Raw genomic sequence first — 21,411 nt, 5'->3', positions numbered from 1 at the left:
AAATAAGTTCCAAAAAAAGGTCATCGACTCCCGGCCATTACAATTGACTGCAAATCGAAAAAAATCCATGCCGAAACACTGATGCAAATATCACTATTAGAACAGATCGAAAATGATCGATTCCTCTGTACTTTGTACCATACCAACTGTATACATAATTACTATTCGGCGATTATTCTCATGGCCGCAGAATTTTTATTCATCAAGGTTACCCTGTAATCATTAACATTTAAATAGCATGACTTTTTTTCCTCACACAACTTGATGGATGCACAGATATTCGGTGGAGCGATTTTTTACATATCCAACGAAAAAAAACTGCTGAAAAAAGTATATCTTTATTGCTCATCAAGGAAGTAGCTGATGCCCGTAATCAAAATCATAAGAAATCTTTAATCGCTGTTCGGAGTTACATAAGTTACTCAACATATGTTTGTTATTTTTATACGATTAAACACGAGTGTAGCAGCGTAGAAAGATCCCGGGAGGCGATATCGGCACAGTCTATATATTCGACCATCAAGGAAGAGTACACCGTAATTGTACGAAACTCATAGTCAATCACGCGATGTGTTCTCTGAGGGTGATTTTCTTCTTCGTCGCTGTAACGGCGTCAATCGAGGCTACCAGCTTCAACGTAACACAAGCAACGCTGTGGTGGCAGACAACGACTCTTTACCAAATTTGGCCACGTTCTTTCAAAGACAGTGACGGTGATGGAATCGGTGATTTGAATGGTAAGTCATCATTCGAATTGTTTAATGATCGTCGAACCATTGGTTTGAACGCGTTCGGTGGTTAGTCAGTGAGTGATCAACTAACAGTGCGGTATTTTAGTTTACGCGTATCCACAACAGTGCCGATAAAACTAAAACTAATTCATTTCCAGGTATCGCTAGCAAATTGACTCACTTGGTTGACATGGGAGTCGAAGTTATCTGGCTGTCACCTTTCTTCGCGAGTCCCTTAATCGACAGCGGCTACGATATTTCCGATTACCTTAGCGTAAATCCAGTCTATGGTACCCTGGACGATTTCGACGACCTCATCGCCACGGCAAATGAACTTGGTCTTAAAGTAGTTTTGGATTACGTACCCAATCATACAAGCGACGAACACGCATGGTTCAACTATTCCAAGTACAGCGTCGATCCTTACACCGATTACTACATTTGGAACGAAGGAATCGAGGTAAACGGCACTCGGAACCCGCCGAATAATTGGCTCAGCGTTTTCAACAGCGGAAGCGCATGGGAATGGGTGGACGAGCGTCAGGCCTACTATCTTCATCAATTTCACGTCAAGCAGCCCGATCTTAACTTCACGAACGAGCTGGTGATAGAGGAAACCAAGGTGCGATACCGGTGTCATATTGATTAGCGATAATCGACCGTCACTATTACGTCAAATTTCATTGTTTCCAGGAGATACTAACCTTCTGGCTAGATCGTGGTATATACGGTTTCCGTATCGACTCCTTGCCCTACCTGATAGAAGCTGCTTCACTGGCAGACGAGCCGGAATCTGGTTTGGACGGCTACGAGTCAACTGATTACTACTATCTCGAGCACATATACACCAAGGATTTGCAAGAGAATTACGAAATAGTACAAATATGGAGGGATCACATAGACAATTATACGTCTGTGAAAGGGGACGGTGTTGAGAGAGTGATGTTCACCGAAGCATACGCAAATATTTCAAGCATAATGGAATACTACGATTACGGATCGCACATACCGTTCAACTTTTTCATGATCAAAGACGAGAATGGCGTGAATAACGCCGTTTTAGACACAGCTAGTGAAGTAGTGGACATAATTGTTAAATGGATGGAGAACTTGCCGGATAACGCAACGGCAAATTGGGTGGTAAGTTACCAAAGCAGAGATCGTTCTAAGCCACAACTATAATAGAATATCCCGAATAATTAATGGGACAATTTTTCTTTGGAAACAGTTTGGAAACCACGACAACAGTCGGATCGCAACGAAGCTCGGCGAGGCCCGCGTGGATGCTGTTAATTTACTGCTCTTTCTGCTCCCCGGTGTTGCGACCATTTATAACGGGGACGAAATCGGTATGACCGATACCTATCTTACATGGGAAGAAACCGAGGATCCTCAGGCGTGCAGCACCGACGAAAGTCGTTACGAATCGTTCTCAAGAGATCCCGAACGCACTCCTTATCAGTGGGACAACACAACTTCCGCCGGTTAGTGTTTCGCGTATTCTTTTCCTCTTGGTTCTGGTCTCGACATCTCGGAAATTGCTGACACCGCGAGTTTGCATTCTACGCGCACAATTCTTTTCCAGGTTTTTCAACAAATGCTACTACCATGCTGCCGGTGAACTCGAACTATTTAACATTGAATCTCGCGGCTCAAAAGGCAGCCGATATCAGTAATTACAAGAATGTACAAGCACTTATTCAGTTGCGAAACAGTACGATAATTCAGGCTGGAAATTTGAACGTTCAAGTTATCAGCGAAAGTGTTATAGCCTTCACAAGAGAGCTTTCCGACTATCAGCCGATCGTTGTTTTGGTCAATTGGGACAACGCAACTGCGGTAACGCTTAGCCTGGAAGTGTTTGATAGCCTTCCTGAAACTTTGGAAGTTTTGATCGCTGACATTAATTCTGGCATTGCCGTTGGGTAAGATGATCGTTCGTCAATCAATACTGGCAACGTACCTAATCGATAGAGTTCATATTTAATGCATTTTTTCAAAATATTCTACCCCATTTCTTAGAGATCAATATGCCAAAACCAGCATTGAACTACCTGCCAACGCTGCAATTGTCCTGCAGGGTGTTGAGGATACCGTTTCCGGGTCACGGACCATCCGATCGTCGACTACTCGGTATATCCTTGGTTTAATTTGTCTTTTACCATTGACCTATAATCACTCGCCTATGTTATTCACGTAATAATAATCTTGTATCTATTTGTACATCAGAAAATCTTATCAACCAAAGCCTACTTTTCAATACATCGATGCTTATGATTTCAGAGTTTAAAAAGAATCGCGCGTAATGAAATATCGCGAAAATTAAGTAGATCTGATAATCAGCGAGTCACACTCAATGACGATATTGATATACTCTGACTTCGATATGATACAGTCTTACTCAAAGGTCTTTGCATTTCGTTTCTTAGCGATTGATCAACTGCAAATGGTACAACGTCGATTCGCCTGTGCTTAATCCGCTTTCAAACAGAATTCAATTGGTTCACGTAGAACGTATTGAGTATAATAATAAATAATTCTATTTCAGTTGGAGTGTCCGAGTGCCAATCAAGTGCGCATGAAAGTATGGGGCACTTTACGGTTTTTTGTACACACGTATAATGTGTGTATATATATATAATACGCGAAAGACCGTCATGCGTATGAAATAAAAACGTAAACACGAACGCGATCGGGCATAAAACGTAGGATCGTGCGCAAGCCAAAGTAAGCTCCTTATAAACTCTGGAGATAAGTTGCCCAGCGCAAATTGAATCTCGAGAGTTTTTAAGAGCATGACGTGAGCATTATCCCGACCCTGAAGTCAATATAAATGGATCTTGATAAACGGTTGAAGCAAATTATAAAGAGTAAAAAAATTGAGACGGAAAACAATTTAAAAAAAAGAAAACCAGCAAAGTTAATGTAACAGGAATACCAAAAGGGTGGTAAAAATAAGGAAATAAATAACCAGATGCCAATAACAAGCCTGCGCAGGGTATGCTCACTATAATTGTACCCAAGAGAAAGAGCGATGAAAAGAGAAAGAGAGAGAGAGAGAGAGAGAATATATATTACACACGATGATCATCATCGCTAGTTGTTATCTCCGTCGGAAAAGATGCCGCGGTTTATCAAATTCAATGAACGATATCGATAAACAATTCTGAGCAATAACTCCTCTTAGCATACAACACTTATGCCTATACAGACCGAACGACGGCTCAGGCATGAGATGATTGATGAAAAGGTATCGTGACAAGTGCTCAGCGTCTATACAGATATTCTTTCATTCTCTGTTCACTTAACACGTAGCCTGTCCACGTGGGTATTCCTTTCGTTCGAGAGGATGCAGCGAGATGCTATGTAACACAGCTGCATTATCTGTATACGTATAACTCGACATCTGTAAGTACACGCGACACAGGTTCGTTGATTTGTTAGAGTTCGAAGAAAGTCACGGCGCGATGTAAGAAAGATAGAGAGAGAGAGAGAGAGAGAGAGCGAGAGGGAGAGACAGAGAGAAATAAAGAAAAAGAAGGAGAGTGTGCAGGGATGTCATAAGCGAAGGTGTACAGACAGAGAGAAGAAAAAGATAGAAAGAGAGAGAGAGAGAGAAGAAGAGGCGGCTCTCACTCCGGGCGGGTAGAATTAATTTTTACTGTTCATTATTCACGTGTCAAATTATCATCCAGCACGCGTTAACTTCACTATTCCTGCATACGACAATCTATTTTAATTTCAACTATCTAATAGGCCAATTTCCTCTATAGACGAAACGAAAATTATAATCGTAGGGCAGCCCTTGGCACATCCCTGCTGTCGCAGCCCCGGGCTATAGATCACGTCTAATGCTGTCACAACAGATATTCGTCGAGCATAGATCCTCTCAACTCTCGTAGATCGAACCGATATCGCCTATATCACTGCCACACCGACATACCGCGTCGGGTATCCTATGACCTCTGCAGAATACGAAGAAGGTGGTGCCATTTGTCATTTTCTTACGATGTAAAACACTTCTTCGTGTACAGAGACACTGTGGGATGCAAAAATTGTAAAATTTTTTATTTTCTATTCAATTCAAAGCCTCGCGATAGCTCAGGTTAATCGATCGATCGATCGGAACAATAATTGATCGGTTTTTCGGCCAAGAAATTTCTTTCGTTACATACAACGGTGAAAAAATTGATATTTACTCAAGTCTTCGGGGGTGCTTGGTTAAAGTTGAAGATTCCGAGAAAGGGTGAAAAAAAGAGATGGTTCAAAGAGGGGAAAAAACAGACGGTAAAGAAAGCGAAACGATCGATCGAAGCCTATAGTGGAGAGAATAAATGGTCGAGTACCGCGGACTGAATCGACACCAACGCGATCGTAAGGCTATAAATCTCTCGAGGTAGAGAAGATCGAGGCGATTGAAAACGTCTTCAAACATCTCCGTCGCCGAGTCTATTATTGATTACTATTTATTATCTAGTAATAACTGTCGCGGGTAAGAGAAGTGAGAAGAAATTGAAACGCGAGGCGCAAAGAATACGAAGATGATGAATAAAATAAGAAGAAGAAACAGCGCGAGGCGTGAAGATAGGGATAATTGGAAGCCGGAGGCAAATCTGACAATGAGTTTATCCATCAATTGCACGGAAAAAAGTTGCACAATCCTCGCAGCTGCGTGCGGCGTGGGTAATTTTTTTCAATTTGTTTATTCATAACCCCGACTCGCGTTGCGCCTAACTAATATATTACACAAATAACGCAGCGAGTAGGTGCGATATATAATATCGCATTATCGGTGAACACATTCGAATTGACGGAGTGTAGCGACCAAGTTGGCAAGAACAAGCCACTCATTCTGTTTAATCATTCATCCATTGATTCCGAAGTTGCATGGAGGTTAAAAAACGACCGCCATAAAGCTCAACCTTCAAGGCTTGGCAAATCGGGGCACTGGGCATAGCTTCTCTCCTATCAGCCGGCTCATTTTCGTTCCCGGAAATCTGGCTCAGCATAAAAGTCGAGCTATCTCGGTAGGCAGATACACATCTCGCTTACTATACAGCGATACGTCACTTTTACACATAGATCCACAGCTGGAGAATAATACTGTATTCAACATACGGAATAAGCCGTTGGTAAAGATTCTTTTTCCGATTAATTTTGGTTACTAATTACCGGAAACGTGATTATCAATAACATTAATCGTTTTATCGAAATGAGGAATTACCGTTCATCCACTAAACGACGCTTGTTGAATTATACACCGAAATTTCAAGTCCCTGTTATTAAAATCCGGGTTTTTGTGTCGAATATAAATTCTTTTAAGAACAGATTTACTTTGTTCGTGCAAAAGAGGCTTTGTTTTAGAAAAGTAAAAAGAAATCGATTGGAAATCCTGAACATTGACAAAAAGTTGTTTTTCTCAAGAATGGTAACGTGTTCGTTTCTTTTATATAAATATCGTTGATTTCCAGAAAGCTTCATCGATGCCACGGATTTTTGATCTTTGTTCTAAACGGTTGCTGAGTAGGTCATTTCATGGTGACTCAATGCTCCATTTTCTTCATTAGTTGGTTACCCGATACCGATCCGCTCTAAAGGACAGAAAGAGAGCTGGAACCGTTCCGAATTCCTAACCATGCAGCACATGGCTATTTTTATTAAAATTCGACGAAAGAAAGTGATACACCCGACTCGAGTTATAATAATTGTCACGTGTCATGGGTAACGATAAAGGCGCTGTCTTATTCCGATTCAAGTTGGTCAAGGTGTATCCTTGCCATGCCAATCACGGCCCCTTTTATCCAGCCGCACCACTCTATAAATTCCTTACCTCGATGACAATCGTAAATCGATTGTTGCAGCCAGTTCTCATAGTGAATTGAACAACGAAACCTGCACTTCGGATTCTAAACCGGCATTGTCGATATTCTTTATCAAATTTGTTTTACCACCCAGTCACCAACTACCCAAGGTATAATATTGTAACGAGGTCCTGCAATACAAGCTTATACTCAAAATGTAATTTCACTCAGGACAAAAGTTTCTGACACTTCTTATTACCATTTATCACAAATAAATTAAAAGAAATAATCAAACCTACTGCATATAGTTTAATGAAAACAGAAAATTCCGTCTGAATATTTTTCATGCTAATTACGATAAATTTTATTATAAAATTTGTGATAATACCACGATTTAAAGATTTCTTCAACCGCAGCTTGACGTGTAGTATTTCATCAAAAATATTATAATTAAAGTGCAGCATCGGGCAACCCTGCAGCCGAGCTGCTATACCTATTTATACGAGAGTTCAAGATAAGCCGATTAATTTTAGAATTTAGATTCTGGAATAGCGATAAAAATCTGACGTCTCTGCTCTTCCATATTTCTCGGCGTCACGGTTTATGAAGCGAAGCAATGGCGAGTTCATTTTCTGCTGCAGTTTCTCGTTCATATTTCACGCGAAGACATAACTCTGTGCTGCTGACACCCGTTCAAGACGTGAAACTACCTCGATTTTTTATCTCAACCAAGTATTGTACAATCGTTACATACACTCTCCTATTCTCGATCCTCTTCGAAAATTTCTCTGAACGCCTCGGGGTTGTCAATGACGAGCAACTAGCCGTTGTCCACTTCCTTAAACCACCTCATAAACGCTGCTTGTAATTTACAGCAATTGTCTAGTCAACTGTGAATCATAAATTGTTCAGAACTAATAATCCGAACTTCGGTACCGAGCCCCTGTTAAATTGTTTACCGCATCGTTGCACTCGTGAAACATATATCGTCGAAATTCACTGCTTTGTGACGCGAGGTAATTGTTCAGTTTACACAAAATAAAAAACTTGTAATTTATGGCTTCAACTTTTGTCTCATTAAAATAACAATCTTAATGATTATTCTTATTTTGTACATAATTGTAGGCGGGACTTTCGAATGCATCGACGCTAAAAAAATTACATCTGGAGTATGAAATGGAAAAATACAATGTTAATGGCTAGATTGAAAAGAAACAGTTATAATTCGGAAGCCGATTTCTTCTCAAAAAGGTAACAGATATTGTCCAAGAGATTCTACGCACAGATTCAATTGTCATTAGTTTATCATTATAAAATCTTTTTATTTACCCGACATAATTAAAACGTGTGCGCTTGATGTATCATCATTATATAACGAGCTGTTTGTATTTTATATTGTACTGCAGTAATCAGCAAAAAAAATCCGTCTCACTAATTGGATTCACGTATACATTTACGTAGTTGTACGATCCCATACGAAATATCACGTATGCGTACATACATATAAACATATGAGAATATATTCTTGATGACTGATAATTAATCAGCGTCACTGTAATCATTCTCGGAAATAGTTCATTTATCCGTTCCTCGCCCTGCGCTCGGGATCCAGGCGTGCATTAGAAGTGTTAGAATATTAGGTGTACGACTGAATTAGTCCTAAATATGACGATTAATTAGCTTCCTGAGCACGCGTCCTGACTTGCCTGGAGCATAGACGAGGCTGTTATAATTGGTAATCATAAGTGGAGTCACGCATTCCGCCGAAAGTGTAATTTCTTCTCATCCCGTGCGGAGAAAATTAACGATAGCAAAAAAGATTACAGGTATACTATGCTCGGTAAGGAAGAGCAATGAAAACAACAAACATGAAAGAGAAATCGGTTTAATTTTCCTATCTCGAGGATCGCGACCGTAATATTAATAATATATGTATCGATAGACGGTAGCTGTCTGAACACGCGTGTTGTGTGTACGGTGTAATAGCGGTGTGTAACTGGATACGTGAAATTGTCGTTACGTGAAACTACCGTCGAACGAAAGAAAGAAAATAAAACGATTTCGATGTAAGTAAATAAAAATATCAGATTAGCCACGTCCGTGAAAAACTCTTTACAATTCGTGCGGTAAAATATTTCCAAAATAACGCATATAAGCGTATTTATACTTGTGAAGTGATAAAAAAAAAAAAAAAAAAAAAAACGCGCTCATATCCATCGATAAGAATTGTTTTATATTCATTTGCGTAAAATTCGAACTCAGCTGTAGATTCAAATACTTAATTAAAAGGAACTCTTTTATCAGTTTCGGAAAAATAGTGTTTCGTAAAACTTGCAATTTTTTGTTCTTTTGCAAACCCAGATCGAACCAAAATTCTTCGTTGATTGAACGAACTATGTTAGGAAAAATAGATCTCGTTCGGATGTATATGAATTAAGATATTTTTCTGACCGCGAGCGTCGTCATATTTCTCATCACCTTCGTCTTTTTTGTTATCTTCAGCAAAAAATGACTCAATCACACTATAAATATACCTCATGTACACCAGTTCGTTTCCTGATATCTTCGTTAACTAGATGTGTGGGTGAGAGCTCGACCGCGACAGGAAGGAAGTTGGCGTGAGCGGACACGAGAAGATATTGCGAGATACCGAAGTACAAAAGTACCGTCGTCGAGGCGAAGCGTGTTATACGTATAATGTATAATTTACGTATGCGCGACGGTAGAAACCGAGATCAGATTCGTACGGTATTGGAACACAAAGACGGAATTTAGTGCGAATCGTTAGAGGGAATCAACGGAATTTAGATCCGCTTCGGAGGATCGGAAGTTTCCTCATTTTTTTTTTACAGCGCGAAAATTCTCGTATGCAGCGAGTGTGTACAACACACAGGGTCGCGATGCAGTTTCACGCAAATTGCGATCAAGGTGTACATAACTGCGATACGCACGTAGGTATAGGTATACGTACCTATAAAGCTGGTACAAAGCTCGTGCATATGCGCCGACGACTCGCTCAGGTGGTTATAACTCGTTTTCACGTAAGCACCGAGAGGATTGAGACAGATTGAGAGACGAGGTGAAAAAAAAGAGGGGAAAATAAGAAGAGGCAAAAAACAGGTGTGTAGGTGGGAGTGTCGAGCATCGAAGAAGATAAAGAGAAAGAGAGATGCGGTAAAGAAGGTTAAATAAAGCGAAGAAAACGTCGCTTCGTATCGTGCTTGCGAAGTTTCCGGTTTAAAAGTTAATTCCAAAGATGCATAGGATTGCTGGATGGGCACGTTGTACCGTTCAGCCTTCCACGATGCCTACCCGTTCTAACGATGCATCCGAAGAGGAGTCCAGTTGCAGCTGGTAACTGCAGCCGCATGTAATAAGAAAAGAAATAATAATATCGCGTTCCGAAACGTTCGCCAAAAATCACTCGATAATCGCAGGTTACAGGTGGCGAGCGTGTTTATCCTCGGATTGACGTTCCCGGATAATCGAGGCTGCTTCGGTCATAATCGGTCATTGCTGCTTCTGCTCCGCAGAGAATAAAATGAATAAAAGACCAAATACCACAGGGATCCGATTTTTTTTTGACATCGTCGGTAACCTTCCGTTTTTGGAATATTCGGACTCTCTTCGAACAGACGCTTGAACGTTAAGTTTGATGAATAAATACGAACTGATTGTTAATCGAATTTCTATTCACTCGTACCTGCTCGCGAATTAGTTTTTAGATGAGCGCGTATCGTCGATTGAGCCATCGATTCGTTTGATATATTTTTTCATCGAAGAGCAGGTCTCTGCGGCAAGGATGCGAGCTTAATGCCATTTGGTACGGAGATCGGATTCAATTAATACGATTTAAAACGGTCCACCACTTCTGCAGGCGAGCCGCGACGCGAGGCGAAACGATCCGATCATGGCTCTCCAGGTGAACAACTTTATTTTCTCTTCCCAAGTGGCCGCGGTATTATATATATACCAGGTCTTTTGACAGACGGTCATTTTTATTATCCGTTGAAGGATTTGCGGCGAATCGCTCGCTCCATGCGATTCGGGACGGTAATAATTAACCAGAGCGATTGAAAAAATGTCTCTTAAATTATCGTGTGTCGATACTCGATCCATTAATTCAGAGGCTATAAAATATAAGCGAGTGTGCGAATTTAAATCAATGTTTATGAGGCTGTATGATTCTTCTCCCTGCATGTAACTATTCTTCGACTTTGGAGTAGTTTAGTAATAGAACAGGGTTGGTCTATGGTCTATTTTCTGTAAATGAGTTCAATTTGAAGTGATTTGCGGTTAGCAATTTTCAACTCACTTATGCAGTTCATTTCAATCAAGAATTATTCACAAGTGACACACGGTTAAAACGACTTGTATAAAAGGCACGTCGGTATCTGATTTCACCCACCGTCAAATCCCGCTGGAAGAAAGACACTCGAGGGTGTTCGAAAGCTATTGAAACAGTCGATCAAGTCGATTCAAAGGTTTCTCTCGTCACCGTGAAATTCTCGCAGCTCATTGCACGGAAGATCTTGATCGTTAAGTCTTTCGGTAAATTAACAGCGCTGGAACGATTGAAACTTTCGAACGTCGTGTTCTGCGCTAATTGATCCATCGCACTTATCGCTCTTCTCCAAGTTCAATGACTGAAAATTTAGTGACCCTGGGGAGCAGTCCGATTCATCGGAATGGGCGTCGACGGCTAATCGCAATCACGCATGGTGCACGGATACGCGTAAAGTAAACGAAGACGAGAAGAGTGTTGGCGCAAGCGAGGATGACAGCTGGTGACGAGGTACCGTCGTGATAACCATCGCCCGATAACTTCGCGACATATCGCGCCGGAGGTTACTCAGTGCTTTAGCAAGGCTTTACAGAGTCCACGATCGGTTTTCCTTTTTCATTGGGATCTACCAGTTTGCGGCAAATGAATTATCATTTCGGGCTACTGCCGTACGTGTGTAGTTACATTAAACCAGACGTAAGGGTTTGTTATCTTTTCAACTATGACAACAGACTCGTAAATCGTAGAGCTCAAGTGAAATGAAAATGTTTCAAATGTATTGGAACCGATAGGGTGGATTGAATTTGTGCTTCTTCAATTTCTATTTGGTGGAGTTTACGGCACGTAGACCAATCAGTCTTAACACCGAAAACAAGCCATAGCAAAGATAAACACGTGCGATAGATGACACCGTCCACTCTGATATCGAGCCGAAAAATTTTCATGGACCGATTTACGATCGGCTGTCAGATTAGCGAGTAGGACTAGCTGCAGAGAGACAGATGCGGAGGATTAGCCTCTCCTGTCTCTGCCGTCTGCCCCGTTGACAAGCGCCGGTGCATTGATGTGGTGCACGATGCGCGATGCAAGGATAGAGAGACACGGGACGCGATCCTGATTCAACGGAGGCGCCTTGGCAGAGCGCAAAGCTCTCGAAAGCTCATCTTTCCGGTGTCTGACAGGGTTCTCCGCTAACAAACTCACCGTATTTAAGCCCGTACCAGTTGGCCTGAGGTCTTCCATACTTGTTGGTAGGCCAGACCCTGACGGGTTGGTTGACGGGAGAGGGACAGGGTTTGTAGTAAACCATGCATCGGTGGCATTTCCTCGTGAAAGCTACCCTGGGAGAGGAGGGTTGAATGTGAACGTAGGCGACGGGTTTTCTCCCGGAGTAGAATCCCTGGACCCGGGGCCCGCGATGCCCCCTCTGGTATTTTCTCCTGCGGTGAAAATCAGGCGGAATATCCGCGGCGCGTTTCCGCAGGCTGCGTGAATGCTCTCGTGGGAAAATTGGCCCCTCAACCCCTGGAGGAATCCCGGTTTTCTCACCGCCCTTATCGACGACACTCCCGCGGTTATCGCGCTTGCTCAAACCGGGCACAAGGGTCCACTCAAAATCTTTGGAAAACACTTTCGGCGCACCGCTACTTCCCGCTTCCCCGCTTCCTCCGGGCCCCCCTGATACCACCATAAGCACCGACACTAGGACCAGGGCAGCGCCGCCCTGGGACCGCAGCAGCTTAATTCCTTCCGTCATGACTACCCCATAATAAGGGATCCCTTCGAACCTCGAAGGTCCCAGACGCCGAACTCGCGATCCGAACCCGACTACCCTGCGGTACCTAACCTGATGGTTGGTACCAGGGTCACGCGTCGCTTGCTTCGTTTCCTCCGACTCACGCCTCTTCCTGCGGGCGGTTTTTCTTCAAAAATTTGCAACCTGTAGGAACCACCGACGTCGAGACACCTGCAGCATCGGCGTTACGTTGGCTCCGATGGCGCGGCGTGCGGTGCTTCGAGTCGCGTAGCTCGCGGTACACTGTTCTTACTTCTTGAGCGCGCTACCATTAGCCGGGTCTGCTCCTCTCTCTTTCCTCTCTTCATCTCTTCCTCTCTCAAGTCTTCGTCCCACCATCTCTCGCCCGTGTACTACTCGCCCAATTCCAAGTTTCTCTCTCCTCTCCCTTCCTCTCTCTCCCTCTCTCTCTCTTTCTCTCGCTCTTTCTCTGGCTGCATCTCGCCCGGTGTTTACTATGCCGTGCACGTGGGTGCACCGGGCGAAGATATCGCCGGGGAGTCGAGGCCTCAGAGTCAGATTCATAGGGGCACGGAGGTAGGGTAAGATAAAAAAAAGCACCTGCACCAGCCGCGGCGAAACCGCAGCGACTCCGGCTTTTCTTCTCCTCGATTTTAATCCTTTTTCGGAAACTTCTTTTTCGCCGATTTTCTCTCCGCCTGGTTTCTCCTTTACCCCCTCATCCCCGTCCCAGGTAGCAGACTACACACCCGCGTATAACACACGGGAACAAAAAGAGGGACATCCGGCCCGTTTTGCACGCGTCTTATCCCGCCCACATCCGACCTTCTGCCACGGAGTGCCGCGGGCCCCGTGATAACGTAGTGGAATTTCATACACCGTACGTTTCAGACAAAGCGGATACTGTTCGGTTCCCCCACAATATGGCGCGTGACTCGTCTCTGCATCCGCGAGATTAATTGGTCGTTTTAGGAGCAGGTGATGCGGTTCAGGGCATGTGTGCATTATACATCCAACTAGTAATTTACTCGTTTCTCAAACCTTGCGGTTATCACATATATTTCGTGTCAGGGGGGAAAGCCATTAGAGACTGATTTAAACTGACGAGACGTTTCCGTTCGATATAATATACGTGTTATTTATATTTGAGCACCTTTTTAACCAGCGCATCTTTGACTGCCGCTATCGAAGGTTTGTTGATGGATTGTCTTTCTTCTAAGATTCCTAGACACTCGTTTTAACATCACGTTCGTTTGGTTACCAAAATTGGTGACCGTGGTCAATCGATTATCCATTCTTGATACCATTTAGACGATCGATCTCTGAAACTGGCTTGAAATCTTTTTGTTTTCTTCATTTGTCAAAGTCTGCTACAGTTTCAAAAATCATCCAACTTATAGCCACGTTAACTTTTCACAGGAGTTTCTACAGCAATGATTAGCGAAACCCGTGTGCATTGAATATCGCAATGAAAGTGTAAAATTCTCCTCGGATATCCTCGGTTCACGGGGCAAACGTTTATACCTGCAACGTCACGTCACTTATCCAACATCGTGGGTTACACAGGCGTACGAATACCCACCAAAGCGACTGAATGAACGATTAAAACGTCAAGCTGTCATTCCATCGCTTATGCCGCACTGTTCGAAGTCCGCAGACGGTGTCCGTCTGTTAGTTTTACAAAACGCGCCTTCTCCTTGTTCCAGAGGGCAAAGGACCCATAAAGTACCCCATGGCGAGATCGCGGGCCCGCAATAACGCGTTTGTAAATACTTCCGCACTCCTATCATCCTGCTCCGGGCGTTGCACGTACTTACACGTGAATAACAGATAAGTGTCTAGGTACCTGATACGTGCCTCGTACGTTTTACACCGAGCCGCCGACAACGTGTCGATGAAACGTAACACTTGCGTGCATTTCTTGTATCGTGGAATGAAACGACGAGAAGAAAATCCGAGGAAATTCATTGCGGAGGCAATCAATTGCAGTATCAAACTGCGGTACGTTTTGCCGAGCGTTCCAATTTGTTGCAGCCATTCTTTAAAAATATTTCAAGCACTGTTATAACGTGCAATGGTTTTTCACAGCATATGTACATCGAGACATGTAGAGTATATATGAAAGGTATGCATATACCTAGGTATAAAATGAAAAATTGACGGCGATTTGCAACAAGTCAGGCGGAAGACTCGGCGAGGATAATGTCTCCGGTGCATACTTAGGTACATTCATCCAGGCATCCGTCCATTCTTCGAGATAGAAACGGTCATCGTTTACGGTCAGTTTTACGACACCGCAGTGGGTTCTACCCGCGGAATACCGAAGGGACTTCACGTAAGTTTACCTTAACGAAATCCGGAAGCAGTAACATCGCTAATTGATGGTATATAGACGGGAAATCGTGCGAGGAATTTCAAATGCAACGATGCGAGTTAAAGTTCACGGAAATTTCCCCCGTGTCCAAAGATATTCCATCTAAAATAAATACATCGAATAAGGTGCGAGTTCACTTCGTGACTAAAAATTGTGGTTTCCCTTGTATTTGCGTGATTCGTTCATTTTTCAAATCCTAGAAGAAAGCTTTCTTTCCTCTGCCTACTGCAGCTTGGACGACAAAGATATTATATCTGTGTACGAACGATTATACCGCGGTAGAATGACGTAGTGAAATATTTCAAGTAGGGAGAGAAATGCGTCACGGATACGAGGAGGATCGTAGGATAGTAATGAAGAAAAGAAGAGGGAATAAGAGCGCAAAGCGAAGCATTGCTGTTACGTAACCCCCTGGTGGGAAGAAGCCACGGGTAAGAAGGATTCTTGTATTTTTTTCTTTACCTCTTTTTCTTTCCTTTCGTTTCTCTTTCTTTTTTATTTTTTAATCACTGCGCTAGATTAAATTATTAAGGTCGGTATCATCAGAAGAAATCTTATCCAGTATACCTTTCATACGCAAACAAGACCGCCTTCCTCGCTGTACCTCATCCTCTGTAATACACGCTGTACACAGGCATTTAGCTACGAAAATATAAACAGTCCACGTATTTTCTGGCACCGACCATTCTGAAACGAGATTTGGAGTACACGATCGAAAAAAGAAAACCAACAAACATTATAATAATAAAATAACAAAATTGAGAAAATACAAGACTGATAAAGTAACATTAAAAATTGAAATCCACCTGGACTGATATCTGGAAAGTTCATCAGCGATCATCCGAGGCATGCGTATCGTGTTCTATTTTTTTATTTACAAGATCGTTGCACAAGGTATCGGGGTATCGAGTATACATATTGATTGATTTCCACATACGAAGGGTCTGACGATAGGAATCCATGTCACAGAGGTATCGAATTTCCGAAGCCTAATTCCGAACAAAATATCCGGGCAAAGTAGTATAATAATAACAGATAACAAGAGAAGGGATTAAACATTTTATCAACTAATTTTCCGGGGATTACAAAAATGAACATGCTGCCGAGTACTTTTTGTCTCATCGTGCAGTTGTATGCGAGGAATTTGAATTAAGGTCAACGGCGTTCCGAGTACCCTCCAGCACGTGTTCTCTCCTCTCTTTCCCTCTCTCTCTCTCTCTCTCTCTCCCCGTCTCTCCCCGATAGTGAGAAAACAGTTTTGGCTTTTTTCAGGCACAGAGAGGACCATTATTATACCACGGCGAGATTATACCTGCCTCGACGTCATCACCTGTGTTTTCATTTTCTTTTTTCCCTCCCTTTTATCTCTCTTCCTCTTCTACGTCTCCTTACTACATGTATGTATATATGTATATGCGGGATATGAATTTCAGCTTTATACGTTGCAGGTAGGGTAAGTTTGGGAGAGATACCCCCCTTACATTTTGTAAAAAATCATTGGATCGCAAAATCGAACTGCTGATTGCATGGATTTCTTACACAGGGACTATTCGGTGACGTAAAGTCTGATGGTGAGAATTTTAAATTATCCTAATTGCGCGTGATAACAAGAACTATTTACACGATATAAAAATATTTAAACCATTTGAGTTAGTCAATCGTCGGCAATGTTTTTGAAAAAAACTCCAACATATTCAAATTCAAAAATAAATCATTAAAATATTACGAGTAAGCTGATCATACCAGCATTGACTTGAAATTTATGAGAAAGTCAATATTTTTAGGAATATTTTTCAAAAGAAAAAACGACTGAAACATTAAGTTAAAAAAAAAATCTTTGTTCAAAATGCAAAGAAGTCAGTGATTTTTATAAGATATCTTCAAAAAAAAAAAAAAAATTTCATTACAATTTGAGACAGAAAAAAGATATTCCGACTTTTTTCAATATCTGGATTCGTTTTCCAGTTGCATTAATTTGAAAAATTCGAACTGAAAATTTTTCGAAAACTCACAAGTCAACGTCGAATCGAGATAAAACTTTTAAAAAGTATAAAGGTTTTATGACTAATGCCGCATGTTTTTTCTGGAAATTTCTGAAAAGTTCAGCTATTGCAACGAATTGCATTCATTTACGTATTAATAGCAAAAAAGAAATAAAAAAAGAAATATGTCCACTAATTGTTAGGGAAGACTTTTCACGGACTTATCATATGTATAATAATTGCATGCGAGCAATTAAATACATATCCTAGCACGAAACGCGATGTGGTCGCATGCCCGGAAACGCGTGGGTGTAAGCGCGTATTAATACGCATTCGTTACCATGTAAACGACCTTTGATTTTTCCTTTAACATTTTTTTTTTTTTTTTTTTCAAATATGTTTCTATTCATTCGACTTTACTTCATTTCAATGGCAAATTATGAACGATAAATAACTCGAGTAATAGACTGCGACCCGTTATAGTCGTAGCAAATTTACATGGGAATGTTGATAATACAGTTACATTCGGTATGTGACAATCACTGAAGATACCGAAGACATGATCGATGAAGTAAATGTGAAAAAAATGGTAATTCAAGTACGACGTTCTTACAAAATTATTGAACAATTTTTACGCAATTTTTATACTTCATTATACTCCGCGCATCGTACAATAACATTATACGTATTACGACATCTAACGCATTTCTTTTCTGTTTTTTTCATACTTTCATACTGTACGAAGTGACAAATAATTCTCGTCAAATTCAAATCGCGCTGAACGATGCAAATTTACTTTGACTATAAATTAATATTTACTGATAATAAAGCTGTTGCGTGATTACATTAAAATATCGAGCTGCACAGCTGTGCACGTATATTTTCAACGCTCATGATTTATTTATCAATTCCGACGATTGTAATTTCTTCGAGATGCTATTCACCGTACGAAATCGTGAATCACACATATCAATAAGCAATCGCTGATCAACGAATCAGGAATTTGCATTGAAATATGTAACGAACATGAAATCGCTTGTCACCTAATCCGCGAGTAAAAATAGTTCCGTCGAATCCCTGCATAAATATTATCCACCCAATACCCATACACAACACGTGTATAAATTCGTTACTGCATAATGGGATTTATTCAATCGCCGAGAACAATCGATGAAAAATCTAATTTTTTACATCGCTTCTTCTCATCTCGATCCTTTTGTTTATTCATTTTTTTGTTTTCGCGAGTATCTGGCGCACTTTGCGAAGCCTGCGCGTACATGAAGCGGATGATAAATTGCGAGGGTAAAAAGTATCGGCGGGGATCGTATTATAGAATATGGGTAGCGGTAACTTCATAGGGACCGCGTCACGCGTACTGGACGTGTATTATCCTCCCATAAGTTTGTGTGTTACACGAGTGTGGCGATGCGACGAGTGAGTCAAAAGATACGATCAAAGAATCTCTTGTTTGTGTCCAAAGCGCCAAGAGGAGATCCCCTTTAAAGACTGGTCCGCCGGATTGACGATGCCGAGAGGACGAGGACGACGACGACGAGAATAAGGAGGAGGAGGAGGAGGAGGAGGAGGAGGAGGATGAGGAGGATGCTGACTACTTCGTTGACGACAGCGAGGTCCGATTTACTTGCGCACGAGAACGCTGATCCACACAAGTAAACGCGTACGCTTCGCTTATGTCGTTTCTCTGACGTTGCTGCCGCTGCACGGGGACGCAGGGCTCCATGGGAGGAACTTATCGCAAGAACACCGAACGAAGTTTTGACACACGTTTCATTCTCGACCCTCTTCGCCATACGTGATTAGATTTAAACGCCTTCGTTAGAACCCTCGGCGAATAGTCGATTGTATCGATTTATAATTGCCGCGATCTTTGTCGAAGGAGAAAAGAAAATTGGCTCGTTGTTTCTTTTATTATTATTACTATTATTATTATAACAGTCGGTATTTAGAATTTTTTTTTTCCCCCGTTTCAAAGTTCAAATTTGTTCATACTAACTTGGCGAAGTGTACCTAGTTATAAAGTGCAGCTGCTGTATCGAAGGGATGGATAAATTTAAAGTTATATAACTCGTGATTTTTTTCTTTTCGTAGCTGAAATAGGCATGTATCGTGATTAAACGGATTTTTAACCAATTTCTCAGGAGTCGCTTTACGTAAAATAACTTGCAATTTCAAGAATTGCATTGTCCCTCGTTTTATTCCCATTACGATGCACGTTTCATTGATTTTTTATTTTATTTTTTTTAGCTAACTGATAACGAAGGAGTAAAAACAGGTTGAACACTTGATTTATAAATACACGATAAATACCCCATGGTTACTTATGATTCTGAGCCCTGTAAATTTTACCGTCTCCGTTATACCGTCGCGTACAGAGTATTTTTCGACGTAGAATACACAGTAAAACGGACTAATAAAACCTAGCCAGTGTTACAACACGGTCTACGTGATAGGGCCCATAGTTATTCCCGCAAGCATTGTTCAGCCACCCTGTTTACTGCGTCAGATAGCCGCCCTGTACTTTGGGACCATCAGGGATTTAATATCGGCTACCTAAACACCCAAATTTTATATCACGAAATACATGTGCCGGCAATACGGTTGCTGAGTGCAAAACTGCGATGAAATTCGTTTAATTTCTTCTGACTTCTTCTTACCAAGGGCTGTTTTTTTGGTTGGGAAAAAATCGATAACTTTTACTACTTTTTTGCGATTTGGTTGTACGTTGAGTGTTTGTCAAATTGTTGTACGTATTCGTAAGCTACAGAGGTCTCTTTAAAATTGCAAAAGTTAAAGAACATTGGAATTAGAAACGAAAAATTAGAAAACGATTTTTGAATTCAAATCATTCGGTTCACTCGATGATGGTTCGTTTTACTCGGAAGAGACGGATATTAGATTTTTGACCATTTTCAAGATATTTGAAACAAAGCATCGACATCTAAAACCTTTTATTTACAATACCAGTATTTTTAATTTCTTTATTCTTATAAAGAGATCCTCGCAACAATACGAATACAAGAATTTGACCAAAGTACAATGTACGACTGTCTCGTAATAAAATTAACGAAAAATGTCGATCTTCAGCCAGCCAATCCCCTGATAAGAATCGGTTTTCTTCCACTCAATTTTTAATATCTGAACATTCAAGCATTGGCCTGGTGCGGTAATATTGCATCTTCAAATTTCCTCTCCACTTTATACAAAATCCCGTGCGAAATTGTTGCACGATCGTTATCGTTATACGCGTACCTCGTTTCACTATTTAATCAAGCTCGTTGATTACGCGACGTCGGTTATCCCTCGTTCACGATAATCGAGGCAAGTGACGTTACAGATATGAGATACACATATGTACATATATAAATGCGTGTATGAAAGAAAAAAAAAAAAAAAGAAAAACTATAAATGCAAGGAAGAAAGGGGGGTAAATTACTTAATACTCGAGGGCACGGTCCGAAGATGCCCGGTGGCGTTGGGCACGGACCACCCAGGAGGTGATTGCCATGGAGATGGCACGCGGTGTTCAGCTCGAGTACGTGATCGCGGACCTTAACAAACCGCGACCTGGTGCAATTCCGGGGTGTAGTTTATACCGTATTATAGTGTGGCATGTACGTTAGGTACTGCACTTTAAGCCGCATACCCGCGAGATTCGTGAAGGGCGAAGATTTCAATTTCGCGACGAAAGACATCGATTTTCGTCAGTTTTTACACGCATCGAAACGCGAGGATTATTTATACGGCATTGTACCCTACGCGTACGAATAATTGATTTATTCATTGATATAATAAAATGAATGTTTTATTTTCAAATGACATTTATGTTTACAGACAGGTATGGTATCTGCATCCGGTACAAGAATGTCGCGCGGAGATGAGACGAAGGTGGTAGGCGTCTCCATTAGAAGACCTAACTGTAGGTATGTAAGATACGGGAATTTAATATGCAGTGAATAATTAATTAGTATACGTCAAGTAAGACGCGAGCGACTTAATTACGACCATAGCATATAGGTATACGTGCAAGGTGTATGATGCATAAAATGAATCCACCCCGAGGTATGAAATTATTATTCTCTAAATATTACACCGCCGAGTATTATAATTATCCTTCGTATGATGGTATCACAGCAATGATAGTTATTGCAATAATTAAATTTAATTAATCTCCATCATTTATCCTGTACAACGAAGTTCGGTGGCCAATTTTCAGAATTGCGTTTTTGATTTGAGTTTAGTAATCGTGTACTAAATTTAAACCGCAGATATTGCACACGAGTGAAGAAGGTATGTCGCCTATTCGGTTTCATGCTGTTGATCCATTTTGCCTTTTTATTTCCTGGTATTTATCAAGTGCATCGTGCGACGTGGCTAATTTGCATAGCGGATTATCGACCACGCGGTAAATCATATCGAGCCGGATTGGCGATGAGGTGAAACTGCCGGAAGCCTGATGCAAGC

At 41.4% G+C, this 21,411-nt stretch overlaps 2 protein-coding genes across 8 annotated transcripts in view; one reads left to right on the top strand and one right to left on the bottom strand.

Moving 5' to 3' along the window:
* LOC124298687 (laminin subunit alpha-1-like) overlaps positions 1-21,411 on the bottom strand; it is a 155,252-nt gene that overhangs the window by 13,535 nt on the left and 120,306 nt on the right. The gene's annotated exons all lie outside the window — the stretch shown is intronic.
* On the top strand, positions 529-20,857 carry LOC124298691 (maltase 2-like). 7 transcript variants are annotated; one of them, XM_046751050.1, is made up of 7 exons: positions 529-737; positions 890-1,353; positions 1,425-1,871; positions 1,960-2,215; positions 2,317-2,656; positions 2,754-2,864; positions 20,782-20,857. In XM_046751050.1, exons 1-7 carry the CDS (start codon positions 569-571, stop codon positions 20,840-20,842), a joined length of 1,848 nt encoding a protein of 615 aa, XP_046607006.1. In that variant the 5' UTR covers positions 529-568; the 3' UTR covers positions 20,843-20,857. The 7 variants fall into 7 exon arrangements, with proteins under 7 accessions (XP_046607006.1, XP_046607008.1, XP_046607007.1 ...); XM_046751052.1 differs by lacking the exon at positions 20,782-20,857 and adding an exon at positions 18,410-18,886; XM_046751051.1 differs by lacking the exon at positions 20,782-20,857 and adding an exon at positions 9,109-9,169.

Source organism: Neodiprion virginianus, chromosome 2 (assembly GCF_021901495.1).
Source record: "Neodiprion virginianus isolate iyNeoVirg1 chromosome 2, iyNeoVirg1.1, whole genome shotgun sequence".
In the NCBI taxonomy this organism is placed as follows: domain Eukaryota; kingdom Metazoa; phylum Arthropoda; class Insecta; order Hymenoptera; family Diprionidae; genus Neodiprion; species Neodiprion virginianus.
The sequence above is the reverse complement of the archived record's forward strand: the minus strand, read 5'-3'. Positions and strand labels throughout refer to the sequence as shown.

What these genes read in the sequence shown, in the direction of transcription:
- LOC124298691 (XM_046751048.1), top strand. Translation starts at nt 569, where the DNA reads ATGTGTTCTCTGAGGGTGATTTTCTTCTTCGTCGCTGTAACGGCGTCA. An exon ending in TGGTGATAGAGGAAACCAAG is followed by an intron (nt 1,354 to 1,424) that starts GTGCGATACCGG and finishes CATTGTTTCCAG; the next exon opens with GAGATACTAACCTTCTGGCT. An exon ending in AATTCTGGCATTGCCGTTGG is followed by an intron (nt 2,657 to 2,753) that starts GTAAGATGATCG and finishes CCCATTTCTTAG; the next exon opens with AGATCAATATGCCAAAACCA.